General features: G+C 38.9%; 1 protein-coding gene across 1 annotated transcript; it reads left to right on the top strand.

Moving 5' to 3' along the window:
- Positions 1–294: 294 nt before the first annotated feature.
- Positions 295–12,716, top strand: LOC121930847. Its single transcript, XM_042467782.1, has 3 exons — positions 295–547; positions 4,626–4,820; positions 12,103–12,716. Exons 1-3 carry the CDS (start codon positions 415–417, stop codon positions 12,408–12,410), a joined length of 636 nt encoding a protein of 211 aa, XP_042323716.1. The 5' UTR covers positions 295–414; the 3' UTR covers positions 12,411–12,716.
- The last annotated feature ends 2,489 nt before the right edge of the window (positions 12,717–15,205 follow it).

The following is a 15,205-nucleotide window of genomic DNA, read 5'->3' as shown; positions in this document are numbered from 1 at the left end:
GCTTGAAGAATTCTCTAGCCGGCACAACCAGTGTCCATGCTGGGTGGAAAAATCAGAGAATTGAAGTTCAAAAATATAATGGTCCCAGTCTTTGCATGCTTCTCACACTAAGGCCCAATGGCAAAGATGGTGGAAATAATAAGGAACAGAATGTATTATGTTACATCACATTCACATGAGTTTTAGGAAATGTAGGATGAAAGGGGAGGCCCAGGGTAAGGAGGAGTTGTTCATGCAAGAGCCCTCCCTATGCTTCAGGGCCTCCCAGAGGAAGTGAGACCTCAAGAGGGTAATGTTGAATCTGCTGAGGTCTCAAAGTTCACTAATTTCTCATTTGGACAGAATTTGTATCATTAGCTCTTTGGTCACCTTTTTTGAGCTGTTTTTATTTAAAAGGGGAAAAAAGACTGCACCATGAGGAAGAGCAGAAGCAGCCACTTGAATCCCAACACCACTTGTCATCACCGTAGCTTATGCTATGACCGTCTGATTGAAAAATGTGTGAGCTGCAAAGTGATGCAGAGAGGAGGCACCAAGGAGGAGACAAGTAAGAGAGAAAACAACTTTCATGGTTGATGGAATCATGGAAAGAAGGGGAGGGAACTGAGATTGCCAGGCACTGGTAAAGCTTGAACCAGATCCTGTAGGAGTAGGAAGAAAATGATGCTAGTGGTTGAAGGAGGTCAATGAAAGGAAGCAGTTAACAATTAACATAGTTTAGCAGCAGAAGCATTTGTAGGTACTTAAAAGTGCATGAGACGTGCTTATGCTAAATTATACACATTTATGGATATATAGTTTTAAAAATCAGATTTTACATTTCACAGAAAGGAAGACAATTAATTTCTCAACCAAATAACTACAAAACATCTTTTCTGTAAATTTGGAGCTCACCTACAGAACACTCAAATCAATTAAATTTATTTACTCATTTTAGTCCCAATTAATTTCTCACCCAGATGATCCATTATAAAATTCATTTCTCTTCAGTTACCCCATATATTAATCAGAAGATCATTATTAGACTTAACTTCAGTTATATTCAAAAGAAATACTGTGTATATCAAGAGCAATAGGAGAATGGAGGGATTCTTACTATTGGAAGAGGAAAAAATAATAGAGTGATTGGTATGAGATGGTATTCTTTTCTTTTCTTTTCTTTATTTATTCTATTTATTTGATTTATAACCAGTCTTTCTCCTGTTGAGGAAGTCAAAGGTTTAAATTACAAAATAAATTGCTAAAAATAGACTATTACAAAAGTTAAAAAACAATTAAACACCAATTCAATTAAAATACATAGTTAAAACAATTTTAAAATAAATTTAAAGCACAATTTAAATCATACAAAATAAAAACTGTGTACCAAGAAATGAAACCGTAAAGGGAAACATAATTTCCATTTCCAAGGATAGTATACAAAGAAAGAAATGGCTGCTTCAACACTGGTTTCAGGGCACAATGTGTAGAGTGCAACTGCTGGCTTGCCTGTAGCTTTTGAGAAGAGAAATGACCAACATGCACACTATAAAGATGATAAAGTGCATTTTAAAAGAAACATTGAACTAGTGCTTGATTCTGTTGGTCTCACACTCAGTTGCCACAGCTGTTTGTAGGTCTAGGATCTGACCTAAAGAAATTGGCTCTGGACACCTTTTAACTACACTGTTAGCTTTTCAAAATAGTTTATGAAATGTACAGCGAAGCATTAATGGGAAACTTGATTTAGACCAGGTTTAAACTGATGATTAAATGATCAATTATTTAGATCATCCTAACAATGGGTGGCATTTTTATGATCCACTAATTGTTTCTTACTTACCTGCTTACTTTAAAATAGACATTTAATTTGTTAATTACAGTTGACAAATCTTCTGACAGTCAAAGTCCTTTTAACAAAATCTTTACCTACCTGCCCAACTTCTTCCTTTCTTCCACATTCCCTGACTAGCTGGATGGTGTGTTATTGTTGTTTAAAAAATAGTATCAGCATTGGTAGGATGGTGAAGAAGGACTGTATCAGGTCACAGCAGTGTGTCTGGCAGTAAATAGGGCAATAAAACATGAGCTAGAAAACTATTCTAGTCTATATCACTGAAGCCATATATGTGTGTGGGTATGTGCCTTCAAGTCACCTGTTGATTTATGTTGACCCCTAAGGCACCTACCCTTAAAAAGGCAAGGGATACTCAGAGGTAGCTTTGTCAGTTCCTTCCTCTGAATTATAGCACCTGGTATTTGTTGTTCGTCCCCCATCTATGTGCTAATCAGGACTGACCCTGCTTAGCTTTCAAGATCAGACAGGATTTGGTGCTTGTACAACCTCTTACCAAGCAAGCATGAAGAGCAAAACAGAGAGAGAAGAGAGGTAAATAAGTCTGCCTCCCCAGCTCCCCGAGCATGTTAAAAAAATGCATAGCTTTACAAGTCAGGCTACCATAATGGAAATGATAAGTGGAGGTTGATGAAAGAAAAAGTCATCCCTGGACTTTTTGGGAAGAAGCCTTCAAGCGGTCTCTACAAGGCTCAAAATATTTTGTTTCCTTATGCAAGGCTTACCTGATGTGGTTGTTTCATTTGTTTGTTTGTTTGTTTGTTTATATACTGCTATTCCAAAGCTCATAGCGGTGAACAGCAAGTAAGCTAATTAGCAAGTAAGTTAATTTGCCCCCAGCAGTCTGGGTACTCATTTTAGCGACCTCAGAAGGATGCAAGCCTGAGTCGAGCTTGGGCCCTTTTGCTGGTCTTGAACTCGCAACCTTGTGGTTTTGAGTGAATGGCTGCAGTACAGGCATTTAACCGCTGCGCCACCAGGGCTCCATAGACATTTTTTAGTTTTGGACAGAAATTTTGCTGAAACAAGTTGAACTGCTTTTCCTTATTTTGTCATGTAGGACCTATCCCTATTCTTTTCATGTTATTTCTGCCTCTGGTACCCAAATTTTTGTTTTGTTAAAGTAATGTCAAGGAATACAGGTATTGCCTATGATTGTTTTCGGCCATACCACAACAACATCACAAAGTAGTGATCCCAATCCTTTTTGGTTGCTTGTTTGAAATTTACTGCTTTCTTTTGTTTCTAATTCTATTTAAAAGACCACACAGCTTGCTCACCTTTTTCTAATCTGTTCACTAGATTTTGTATCCCTTGTCAAATCAGGAGCTCTGTGTACTCTTTGATCACACAGCGTAAGGACAGAAGTCAACAACCGGTGCAGCAAACAGCAACCTGACAATTTTCTCTTTATTTTTTAGTAAAGCAAGTCTTTCACCTTCAGATTCATATGAATGTGTCTGGTCAATAGCTGGTAAACTCTTAAAAACAAGGTGTGGTGTAGAGAGCAGGCTTTCCTATATAGTTCTTTCCCCTTGCTATGAGTAAAGTGGAAGAAATCATGGAATATGAAAAAATTTATATAAATATGCTGAGTACATAATATTATATCATTTTAATACACAGTACATTATGCCATGTTTGTATTCCCCCATAAGTCTTTTCTCTTTGAAGCAAAAAATAAACAAAAAATTAACTTACTTACTTACTTGCGTCACCCATCACATCCTCCTTCTTCCCAGTTGAAGTTCCTGGAATGATCTGCAGTTAAAATAGCAAATTCAGCCATCATAGAAGTATTTATAAAGCAGCTGCTGGACTAACTCTTTTTACCATGTCCAACTCTAGAGAAAAATACGCATTGCTGTATTATTGCCAATCATTTCTAATCAAGAAAAGCCCATTTGGGAAGGCTATTAATTCTTATATAATTATCACCTGAAGTCACTGATTTTCTTCTGCATTCCTCAGCCTGGTAGGATGTAGAGGAATATTTGACTAAACCTTTTTACTACCAGTGCTGTTACTAGATTTTGGAAAGAGAAAACCAATTATTCATTTCTGTGAACATGCGAAAACAGTGTTTTGTTGAGTACAATTTATATAAGCCTACCCATTGATGTTTTCTTTTGATGACTGCTGTTCCAACTTTTATATCACTTTTATTACAACCCACTAAATCTACCACCATTATCTTTGCTGTCTGGGAAATTCTGGGAGCTGGAGTCTAAAAATAACTTTTCCAAGCTCTAGGAGAGCTTCTTTGGAAGGAGAGCCCCTGAGGTGGGGCAGCACAAGCAAGAAGCCCACCCCCACCTGATTTGTGATTAAGCTGTTGGATTTTGGATGTGAGGCATTTACAAACCAGCCTCTTAGGAAGAGTTGAGACTTTAAATAGGTAGGTGGGCATTTTCACCAACAGTTCTCAAAATGTTGAAGAAACATCAAGAAGACCCAGATTCAGCTCCTCATTCTGCCATGAAACTCCCTGGGTAACCCTGAACCTGTCATTTAGTATTCTCTCAGATTCACACAGTTAATTTGAGGATAAAATGGGGTTGTTGCTGTTGTTGTTGTTGGGAAAGAGGAACTCCATACTCCTTCTAAAGCATCTTGGAAGGAAGAGTAAGATAGAAATGTAATTAGACAAACAAACAAAATACTTCCTATCCCTATTTTTATCCTAAAGCTACGAGAACCCAAAGTGTTTCAGGTGCTAGAGTTGTTCAGAACAACAATCGACATATCATTGTTAATATGATCCATCAGCAGCCTCTGTTTTCCTTCACAGCAACCATCAGAGTGGCTTCCTTTACAACCCAGATACCAGCATCTCTTACTGCAGAACAGACTTGCTCAGCCTTAACCTTTGGTCTCTATGTTTTTGTGGGACTAACTTTCACCATAGCAGTTCTGTGCCTTGTAACATACCTGAAACAAAAGAGAAGGAAGAAGATGAGTAAAGCTGGTAAGGAGAATTCCAAAGGTAGGTGCTGCCAATCTTTCTGAAAATAGATTTTAATCCATTATGGAGTTTATTACCTAGTGACCAGGGCTAGAATCCTGTTGGTTGCTGCATAACTTCACCAGCATAGGTGGAGGCAACAGGAAAAAAGGGACACTATAAGCACTGTGACCATAAAAGTAGTAAGAAAATGGAGCAATAGGTTGTTGTTGCTGTTGTGTTAAAATTTATTTTAATTCCACCTTTTCCTCAGTTCGGGACTCAAAGCAGCTTACAAAAAGTTAAAAAATGTATCACTAAAAATTTACAAGATACAAAAGTTAAAACAAGATTAAACAATCAAAATATTTAAAACTAGTTTAAAAACACATCACATGCACAACCAGTACAACAATTAGCAAGATCCAGTTTGTTGGTTACTCAGAAAACTGCCTTCCCTCACCACAGCGACATGATCCTGTAAAAAGTGCAACCACCCTTTTAGTGACCCAACAGGCTTCCATTTTAAATTCTAGGCCAGAATTTTAATTCCAGGTGGGCAACTTACAGCCTGCATGCAAATACCCCTATCTTTTGGGTTCCCTGCTGCTTGTGCCACCACTGTATTTGCTGCAGTGATGATAAAAGAGCACCAATTTATATTTGCTGCCATACTGTAGAGGCAGAACCTCCCTTAAAAGTGATAATTTCTTTATTAAATCAGAATGCACAAGCAGCATGTATCTTCTTTTAAAGCTAATCAGCATTTTTGGAATTCAAGTGGTGACAGCAGGGCAACAGGTCACTAGAGAAGGAGCTTATCCTAGTGACCTCTACGAGAGGTTTATAAGAACTAAATATCCTTATCCATGTGATCTTGGAAAAGAGATCAGAGAGTGGGGCTCGAAGGAGGTTCTTCTCTACAGTTGGGAGGGACATTGCGAAGGTGATTTCCAGCTGAGAGGGACTGAGCCGTAGAGCAGCCGAGCCTGTCAATGGCGGCTGCTTTTTGGTGCTGAGCCCAGCCTGCCTCTACCTTTAGATTTAGGTAGGAATAGATTGTAGAGTAGTATAAGTAGAACTCAAATAGTGTGTCTTCTTTCATATTTTCTTTGGATTTAGTTTAATCTGACTTGGACCAAGAAAAAGAACTATGGCACATAAGAGGCTTTCCACCCCCTTTTGTCCCCGACTTAGAGGGCTACTTTCCTTGGGGAGAATTGATGGTAATACCTATGAGAGGGAAAGCTGATTGCTGAAAATCTTTAAAGACGGGAGTTGGTGAAGGCACAGTAAGTGAGAGAAAGTTGGTGGAAGTTGTTAGAAGGTGAGCGCAGGGGTTAATAAGTAAGTAAGAAAATAGAAGGGAAGAAGATGAGTGAAAGGACTTAGAATCATAGAATCATAGAGTTGGAAGAGACCGCAAGGACCATCCAGTCCTACCCCCTGCCATGCAGGAAATCCAGATCAAAGCATCGTCGACAGATGGCCATCCAGCCTCTGTTTGAAGACCTCCAAGGAGGGAGACTCCACTACACTCCGAGGAAGTGTGTTCCACTGTCGAACAGCCCTTACTGTCAGGAAGACTTGGAATGTGAAAGTAAAGTGAAAGTTCTCTTGATTGTGCCTGGACAGACAAAATGGCAGAGTGAGCTAGGACTGGGTTAAGAGAAGGAAATGGAGGCTAATAACTTAGATTAGGGTGTAAGTGAAGATCAAGACAAAGTGGGATGAGACATGAAGAAGGGACCACAGAGTTTAGAGAGATGGAGTGTTGGTAGCACAAGAAGGAAGTGTAGCTGTGGTAAACTGTAAAAGAAAGAAAGGTAAAGAAAGAGTTTGGTGGAAGGAAGATGGGGATGAGATGGCGGACTCGTTAAAAGGGAGAGAGAAAGTGATGTAAGGAGGACAGGGGACAAGACGACAGAGTGGAAGGATCTTATAAAGGAGCAGAATTCAACTCTGATATAACTATTATTAAAAGCATGAGAAAAGTAAGAGATAAGTAAGAGAGAGAATACAGTGGAAGGAGGACAGGGGACAAGGCTGCAACTAGAGAAAGACTACTTTAAAAAGAGCATCATAATTTTGAAATAAGAGACATCTATAAATACATACACTGAGCCTTTTGATTATCAATTGATATACAGAAGTAAAGGACTTTTAGTAAATACGAGATCTGAAGATGGCTTCAGGTACAAAAAGAACCACCCAGGTGGTATCAACAACACAGAAGAAGAAATTCAACTGATGCTTCAGCAAGAGCCACTGACCCAACTTTGATTTTTCTTGAAGAATTTAAAACATTTAATGAGGAAATGCATTTGGAAATGAAGCAAGAATTGAAAATCCCTAGGAAAGAAGCCAAAGAAGATACAGTGGTACCCCGGGATACGAATGCGCCGCCTTACGAAATTTCCGGGTTACGAAAAAAAATCCATTTAAAAAAACTGTTCCGGGTTACGAAGGTTTTTTCGGGTTACGAAAAAATTTTTGGTGCTTTTCAGCGCTATTTCACACGAAATCGCGGCTTTTCCCCATTAGCGCCTATGGGTTTTTCGGCTTGCGAAGTATTTCGGGTTACGAAAGCGGCGGCGGAACGAATTAATTTCGTAACCCGGGGTACCACTGTATGCAGCGTGAATTGAATACCTTTGATAAGAAATTAGACAAAAACACTAAAGATACTGAGGGGCTGCAGACAGAAACAAAGAAACTGAATGTGAACTCCAAAGAACTGGGAAGTGCTACAAGAGAGTTATGTGACACACAGAAAAGAAATGAAAATAAAATTCTAACGCAGGAGATTCATTATCCTATTAAATAGGGAAATTGTTTGATATTATAGATGGATTTGGGAAAGTATCCAGCTTCAAAATTAATAGAAGCAAGACATCTCTTTTAACCAAAAAAAAAAAAATAAAAATAAAAAAAAAATAAAAAAATAGAAAAAAGAAGAGCAAACCATTGAAAGCCTGGTTAAAAAAGAAGAAGGTCAAATACCTAGGAATTTGACAGATAAAAATACAGAATTGTTTGATAACAAGTACAAAACTAAATGGAAGGAAATTTTAAAAAGAGTTGACTTCCTAGCACAAGATACAGCTATCATTGGTGGAAGCTATTAAGAAGATGTTTTTTCCTAAAACGAACTTTTTATGTCAGAGCATCCCAATTTTGAACAGTGATAAGCCTTTACAAAAATGGCAGAAGGGCATAAAAAGCTTTGTTTGGAGTTACAAGAAACCACATGTAAAATGGAAGACCATGACATGGCAAAAGGAGGAAGGTAGAGGCAGGGTGCCAGATCTCAACCTATATTACCAAGATAATGTACTAAACTGGATTGCGGAATGGATTATGCTTGAGAATTTAAAATTACTCAATTTAGAAAGCTTTAATAACAGGTTTGGGTGGCATGTGTATCTGTGGTATGGCAAAGCAGTGACCCACAGTGAATTTCATCATCACACTATAAAATTATCTCTATTAAAAATATGGAGGAAACTTAAGAAGAAAATATACAGAAAATTCCTCTTGGGTTTCGCCACAGGACACATTTATTGGTAGGTGGAAATCACTGTATATATATATAAATATATATGTCTTACCTATAGAGATGTTTTATATAAACCAGAAGTCAACAAATATGAATTAAGACCAATAGAGGATTTGTTGCAATTACATCCTAAAATGCAATGGCTATTATATGTACAACTAAAGGAAATGTTTAAAATGGATCAAAATATATAAGACTTTGGAGAGGATGTATTTGGATTAGATAACATCCTATTAAGTACAGAAGGTAAAAGAACAGTGAAAATATATAGACTTTTGAGGAATTATGAACAGGAAGAAGAGTTAATATCAGATGTGATGATAAAATGGGCCTCAGACTGTGGACAAATAATAGATTTGGAAAGCTGGAAATATGCTAGAAACAAAACATATTTTTTTACTAAATTCCAAAATTTAAAAGAATACAATTGGAAAATGGAACAGAGCTGGTACCTAACACCAAATAAAATTGCAAAGATCTACAAGACAGATTCAAACAAGTGCTGGAAGTGTCAATCAGCTGCTGGTTCGCGGTTCCATGTTTGGGGGCACTGCTTAAAGCTTCAAATGTATTGGAAACAGAGACATATGTCGAGTGAACAGATGTTACATATAAAACTTGGATTGAAGCCAGAAAGATATTTGTTAAATATGCTGAATAAAATTCCCCAGAAGATTAAAAAGAAATACTGGCATATTATGCTATACATGACAACAGCAGCCAGAATGACAATTGGACAACATTGGAGGACTCAGAAAAAGCCAACAGTGGGTGATTGGTTAATGAAGTTATTGGAAATGGTGGAAATGGACAAATTAACCTGTTGCTTAAATCATAAAGATAAAAGTGAAATAGAGAAAGAATGGTTCCTGATTCTGGAATATTGTAAATTAAGATGGAAACAGAGTATAGTAAGAATGAAAGTTTAATAGAGATAATATAAGTAACGTATGGGGAAAGTACAAGATTTCTGAAGAGGCTCTAGGAAGGCTATAGTGAAAATTGATAAATTATGTTTTGTGTTTGTAAAATAATGACGTTATGTGGTTAATTTAAGATGTGAGGCTCATTAGTGGAGGGACTAGGGAAGTCAAGATATACGAGATTTCACAATGGGATTAAATTTTATATAATTAACATATTGTAAATAACTGAAAAATAAGTATGTTTTATGTGATTATGAAATAACTCTCTGTGTGTGTGTATGTGTATGAATCAGCATTTCCAAGAGCCTCCTGGAGTCACTAACTGGTTTCAAAACAAGGTGCACATTTCCTGTGTGCCTTGTATTAAAGCAAAAATACTTGTTTTCATGTGGGATTGATACCTCTACACCTCTGGATGTTTTTAGCAAGTGGGGAATTCAGTTGGCCATGCTCGTCTCCCAAGGCCTTGAATTTGCCCAATTTAGAACTTGTCCTCAGAAGCCATATATTTTGTGACTGTTGCATGACAAAGTTTGAGGGGGAGGACTAATATCTTTTTGCCTTCTGAAATTCTTTGGTAGTGTACATTTGCCAGTTGTATCATAACTGCACATGTTCATTGCTGTTCAGCATCTTCTGTTTGGGTATGCACTGACATATGGTTAATGTACACATCCTTGCATCCATATTCCTCTTTTTATTTCTTCTTTCTAATTTGTAGTTTTAAATAGTTTTGATACGTTTAACATGAAATGAAAAGAGTAACAAGAAGAAAGATGTGGAGAAGCAAAATGGGGAATAAAGCACTGCTGACAGTTCATATCAAATGTCAGTCTGTGAACCCCATTGATAGAAAAGAGAAAAGGTCAGCCATAGATACCAACATAAGGTGTCCAAATAAGAGGCTGTGCAGTGTGGCCAACAATAAACTGTATATGTCAATGAGTATCCATACATTGTTGACACAAACAAGTCCAGGTGGAATGGCTTTCACATAGCCCATGTGTATTCTTTGGGCACATTTATATCATGATTGGAAAGATTATCTTTTGGACTGCAAGTCCCAGAATCCCTCAGCCGCAGCATTAAAAAATAACTTTCCCAAGATCTGTATTTACAGAATCAGTATTACTATTTGTTATTGTCTCTTTCCGGTGAATTTTTGGAAGTATAATTTTGAGGACAGGCCTTTTAAAAACAACAATAGAGAATTCTTATCACCTTTCACCAAGTTTCAAATTCTCAGAACTGGGAGGCAAAAATCTCTGAGGAAATTAAACAGGTATCAATCGAGTGAGAGAGCCAGTGCTTGGTGTAATGGTTTGAGTGTTGAACTAGGACTCTGGAGACCAGGGTTTGAATTCTTGCTTGGCTGTGAAATCCCACTGGATGATCTTGGGCAAGTCACACTCAACATCAGAGAAAGGCAATGGCAACTCCCTTTTAGGATTGCCTTAGGGTCACCATAAGTTAGTAATGACTCAAAGGCACAAAACAACACAATAAATAAAGTATATAGATATGATATTTGCAGCCATGACTTGCTTGGGCTAGTGTCACATGCAGCTCAGTATTTTGCTTCGAAGAACAATAATGGTCTTTCTTGTACAATTTCAGCCAAGTTTTCTTTGGGAGTCTGGGCTGGACACTTTCCCCCTTCCTTCTGCAGGCTAGAGAGAGATTCAACTTGCTGTTGGTCTTTGAGGTTGTCATCTCCTTCCTCCTGTCTACAGTTGAACATATGGTTAAAGTCCTTGCCATCAAGTTGCCTCCTTGGTGGAAGCAGAGGTTGGGAATGGGAAGAAAGTGAATACTCAGTCATTTACTACTAGAAGACAAATGTGACTTGTTTTAGACCATTGTAGAAAAGCTGGAGAAGTAATATGAGAAAAGAAGTAGCTAAGGATTCTCATCTGGGTTCAGTTTCCAAGGGCCGAGACAGATGGCCCAAATGCAGCATGGCCGCGGAAATTTTAGGGTTAGGGACCATGCACCAACCGCACGGTCCCTAACCCTACAACATGCCGGTGGTGGCATCATGGCGGCGTCACATCCAAACGGCACTGCCATGATGATGTCACGCACGTGCTGCATCCAAACAGAGCAGCACAGGTGTGACGGCTCTGTGCTGCCCCAGTCCACTTATGGCAGCCTGGCAGCAGCATGAAACATGCCTACAAAACAGAGCTCCTTTTTGGCACACGCATCATTGGTGTGCCAAATGGCCGCACCAACAATGCAGAGGGGAAAGGAGCCACCCCTTTCTCCTCTGTAGTGCCAGCTCTGCCGGGGTGCACTGGGAGCCTATGGTGCCAGGGCACCCCTTTTCCAGGCCAAAGAGAAGCGGCATTTTGCCGCTTCTCTTTGGCCTGAAAAAACACCAGATTGGGGCCGCAGGGGCTGCCGGTGGGGTTGCCCTGGCCCCAATCCAGCACGAACAGGGAAAGCTGCAGGCCAAGCCTTTGGGGCAGTCTGTACCACGCCGAAGAGACTTTTTAGGCCACTTAGGAGTCAATTATATCTCAATAAATTTCAGTCTGTTTTTCTCTCTTCGTCCTATTTTATGTTTTATCAGTCATGATTTTCCTCTTGTCATAGCATACCTTGAAAGTGTTGAGCAGCTGAAGATTTTAGATGCTACAGAAGTTGAACACAAATAGATTTTTCCCCAGGGAGGCTTTTTCTGATACTTGCTTTTATTTCACATGTACTGTATTCTGTTTTTTTTAAAAAGAGAGAGAGAGAGATTGAGGACAAGACATATATTCTGTATTCAAAGGCTCTTACTCTAAACCACCGTACTGCTTGTGTGTTACTCATGACATTGTTTCTGTTTTAGAAAATGATCACACCATTGAGAATGAAATTCATAAAGATCTTGGCTGCAGCCCAGGAGATGATAGTCCTGAACTACCTGATTGCCCACATTCAATTGTTACTTCAAATACATCTACAGAAGACATCTTAGAGAAGAACGCGCACCATTTTGCTTTAACAGGGTGTGATGCCATGGAAGCAGTTTTCCTACCTTCATTTGATAATGACTGCAATCCTACCTTTCCAGTGCCAGCAACTGAACTTGGGGCAACCATGTTGGTGACCACCAAGACTACTCAAGAAAACTTCCTCAGTGAGAAGTTGTCATAGCAGCAGATTTAAAAGGGTTGAAACTAGCTGGCTGTCCTTCAAATATTATATAAACATGCTTGACAATGAAAGGATGGTGACTGGACATAGGCACCAGAGGATTGTTTCACTGTAACAGTGGAAGTAAGTTTTCTGTTTCTTGCATTGTAATTAAATTAAAGGAGACTCTCACATATCTAAGGGTCCCAGTTATGCCTCTTACAAATGGGGGAAACTGATACTACAGGGTACCTTTTGCTGTCCTTCTTTTGTGAGCTTTGAGGATGGCGAAATGAGAAAAGAAATGTGCCTAAGGAAATAAAGGTATTGCATAGAGTTCACAAATTCCTTCTCTTTTTTTATGTCTGCCCCCTAAAACTAAACCAGCAAGGCAACTGGCTAGGTTCATTATTCCACCCCAAATACACACAATCTCATCTGATTTTGGAAGCTAAGCATGGCCAGGCCTAGGTAGTACTGGGATGGAAGACCATCAAGGAATACTAGAAATCCCCAGATAGGTCTAGTGAAAAATACAAGCTGAAACCCTGTAGAGTGGTTGGTGCCAGAGAATTGACAATACTCAGCTACATGGACCAATGATCTAACATTTACTGTATGTTCTTCACTTCATGTTGCATGTAAGGAGTAAAAGAATGAAATAGATAAAAAGAATAGATGAAAAGGGATAGAAATATTGAATGGTGTTTAAATGGTGAGACAGAACTATTCTCTTCATCGAGAGCTGCACTATGTGCATATTTTCATAATTGGAATGTGACACACACACACACAAATTCAACAAATAATGGCCATTATTCAGCAATGCTCTTCTTAGGAAGCTGTTAGATCTTCAATTTTGATAGCTCAGTAAAATTTAGTCTTTTTTTACTTACTTTCCAAACCCCTAAATCCCATTGCAGTTATGTTTTCAACTGTAAGGATGTTATGGATGGTTTGTTGAGTAGGTGCTGTGGCAGAGGCGTTTTATTTAAAACTGATGTTCTCAGCATATAATAACATTTTGTGAGCTGTATAAGGAAGTTCCTTCTGGCCTATGTATGTGACTGGGAATTTTTATGACCTTTTGAGTCTGGCTTTGTGGAATATTTTTTACCATCCCATGCCCAAAGCTCAAAAACAGTAAAAGTAGAATTGCAGAACATAGAAAGAAAAGAATTAGGAGTGATCAAGTGGAACTGAGGATATGCAGGACCATGGACAGAGATCAGAGTTTGCTATTATAGGTAGCTCATGTCCCCTCTCTGCTCAGAACTCTTACCTATTAAGAAAAGTCTATGTGTCTCACAACAAAAGTTAAAAGGATGCAAATGATGAAGGAATCAGGTATGGGAGGGAGGGGTGCTGAGCATCTAAACTTTTTATAAATATATATCCTGTGGCAAAAGTTGCTACACTCAAAGGGGAAGTTTATGAGTAAATATGCAAAATATTTCAGAACATGTGCTCTGCCTTGCTCAGTGGTTGGAATAGTTAATTTACTTTAATTAAAACTCCCTCTACAATGTTACCCAAAAGATCCCAGGAACTCTACTCAGGCAGAGCCAGTGAGGGGCATGAGTGGGAAAGTGGGATATTTGGATCTGAGGTTGAAAATGAGTAAGACTTGTTGGTGGGTGCTTACTATAACTATTGACTTGCTTGTCTTTTGCCCTGTTTACACTACACAATTATAGCCCTATGTTTCTACTTTTAATTTCCATGGCTGCATCTAATGGAATCCTGGGATTTGTAGTTTGATGGTGAGGCACCACAGCTTTCTGGATTCAAAGTACCACTCGCTCAGTTGCAAATTCCAGGGTTCCATAGGACATTTCCACGGCAGTTAAAGCAGAATCAAAGTGCTATATTTGTGTAGGGCCCTAACTCTGGCTGGCATGTCCCAAGCTGATTTTGATGCATAGGAGACTGTTGACTCTCTGCCAGAGGTGTTAACAGCCCTTCAGAAACCTCTATTGTTATTTTCTTACTATTCTGCTAGCATAAGTTTGTCAATGTGGTTCACATAATGTTGTGGTGGTTTCTCTCCCCACCCCTTTGCCTAAGGGAAGGGAGGTGAATGTGGAAACAGCTGCTCTCATTTCTCTGCATAAGTTTCCACCAGTAGTTTTTCAGTTCCCTTTTGCGAGCAAGGCAAAGAACTTTTGACCAGCTCCTGTTGAGGCAGTGTCCCTATTGTTTGTATGATTATATTATTCAAATCTATGTGGGGGAGGAGGCAAGATGCAGGAAATCCTTGCCAGGTTTGTGAAGGCAGCTGGTTTGCAACCCAAGAAATGTGTGAACAAATCACAGTGACGGATCTGGAGGCGGTGGTGGGTGGACCCTTTGCTACAAACAAATATTTTAGCAGAAGCAGCAATGACAATAACCACAACCTGACTTCCTATTGCACAACTAGGAATGTAGCTCCAAAACATAATACCTCCTTACTAGTGTAAGTTATGAATTAATTTAATGAGCAAAGAAAAACAGAGCAGTGGTTTTGACCAGAATAGAGACATACACAATTCTGATGATGTTGGAAAGATTAATGGATGAATTTGCATTTCCCAAGATGCCCGCATTTCCCAAGATGGCTTCTCACTGCCTACCAGTATATCTTCCATACTTTTTTGTTTCTTCTTGTCCCATCTATTACACTAAACCCAGTGAAGAGTGTTGTAGAATTCAAAAATCTTGCATGTTTATGTGCATTGAATTGGTTATAGGTTCATTCTCCATTGGACCAACTAGGGTACCTTTGCCTTTTTATTTGCTTTGAAAAATGCTTTTGCATTTAGACACCCGGAGGG

This window comes from Sceloporus undulatus, chromosome 5, assembly GCF_019175285.1.
Source record: "Sceloporus undulatus isolate JIND9_A2432 ecotype Alabama chromosome 5, SceUnd_v1.1, whole genome shotgun sequence".
NCBI lineage: Eukaryota > Metazoa > Chordata > Lepidosauria > Squamata > Phrynosomatidae > Sceloporus > Sceloporus undulatus.
The sequence above is the reverse complement of the archived record's forward strand: the minus strand, read 5'-3'. Positions and strand labels throughout refer to the sequence as shown.

Coding starts and splice junctions, on each gene's coding strand:
- LOC121930847 (XM_042467782.1), top strand. CDS start 415: ATGAGGAAGAGCAGAAGCAGCCACTTGAATCCCAACACCACTTGTCAT. Junction 548..4,625: donor AGGCACCAAGGAGGAGACAA/GTAAGAGAGAAA, acceptor TTTCCTTCACAG/CAACCATCAGAGTGGCTTCC. Junction 4,821..12,102: donor TGGTAAGGAGAATTCCAAAG/GTAGGTGCTGCC, acceptor TTTCTGTTTTAG/AAAATGATCACACCATTGAG.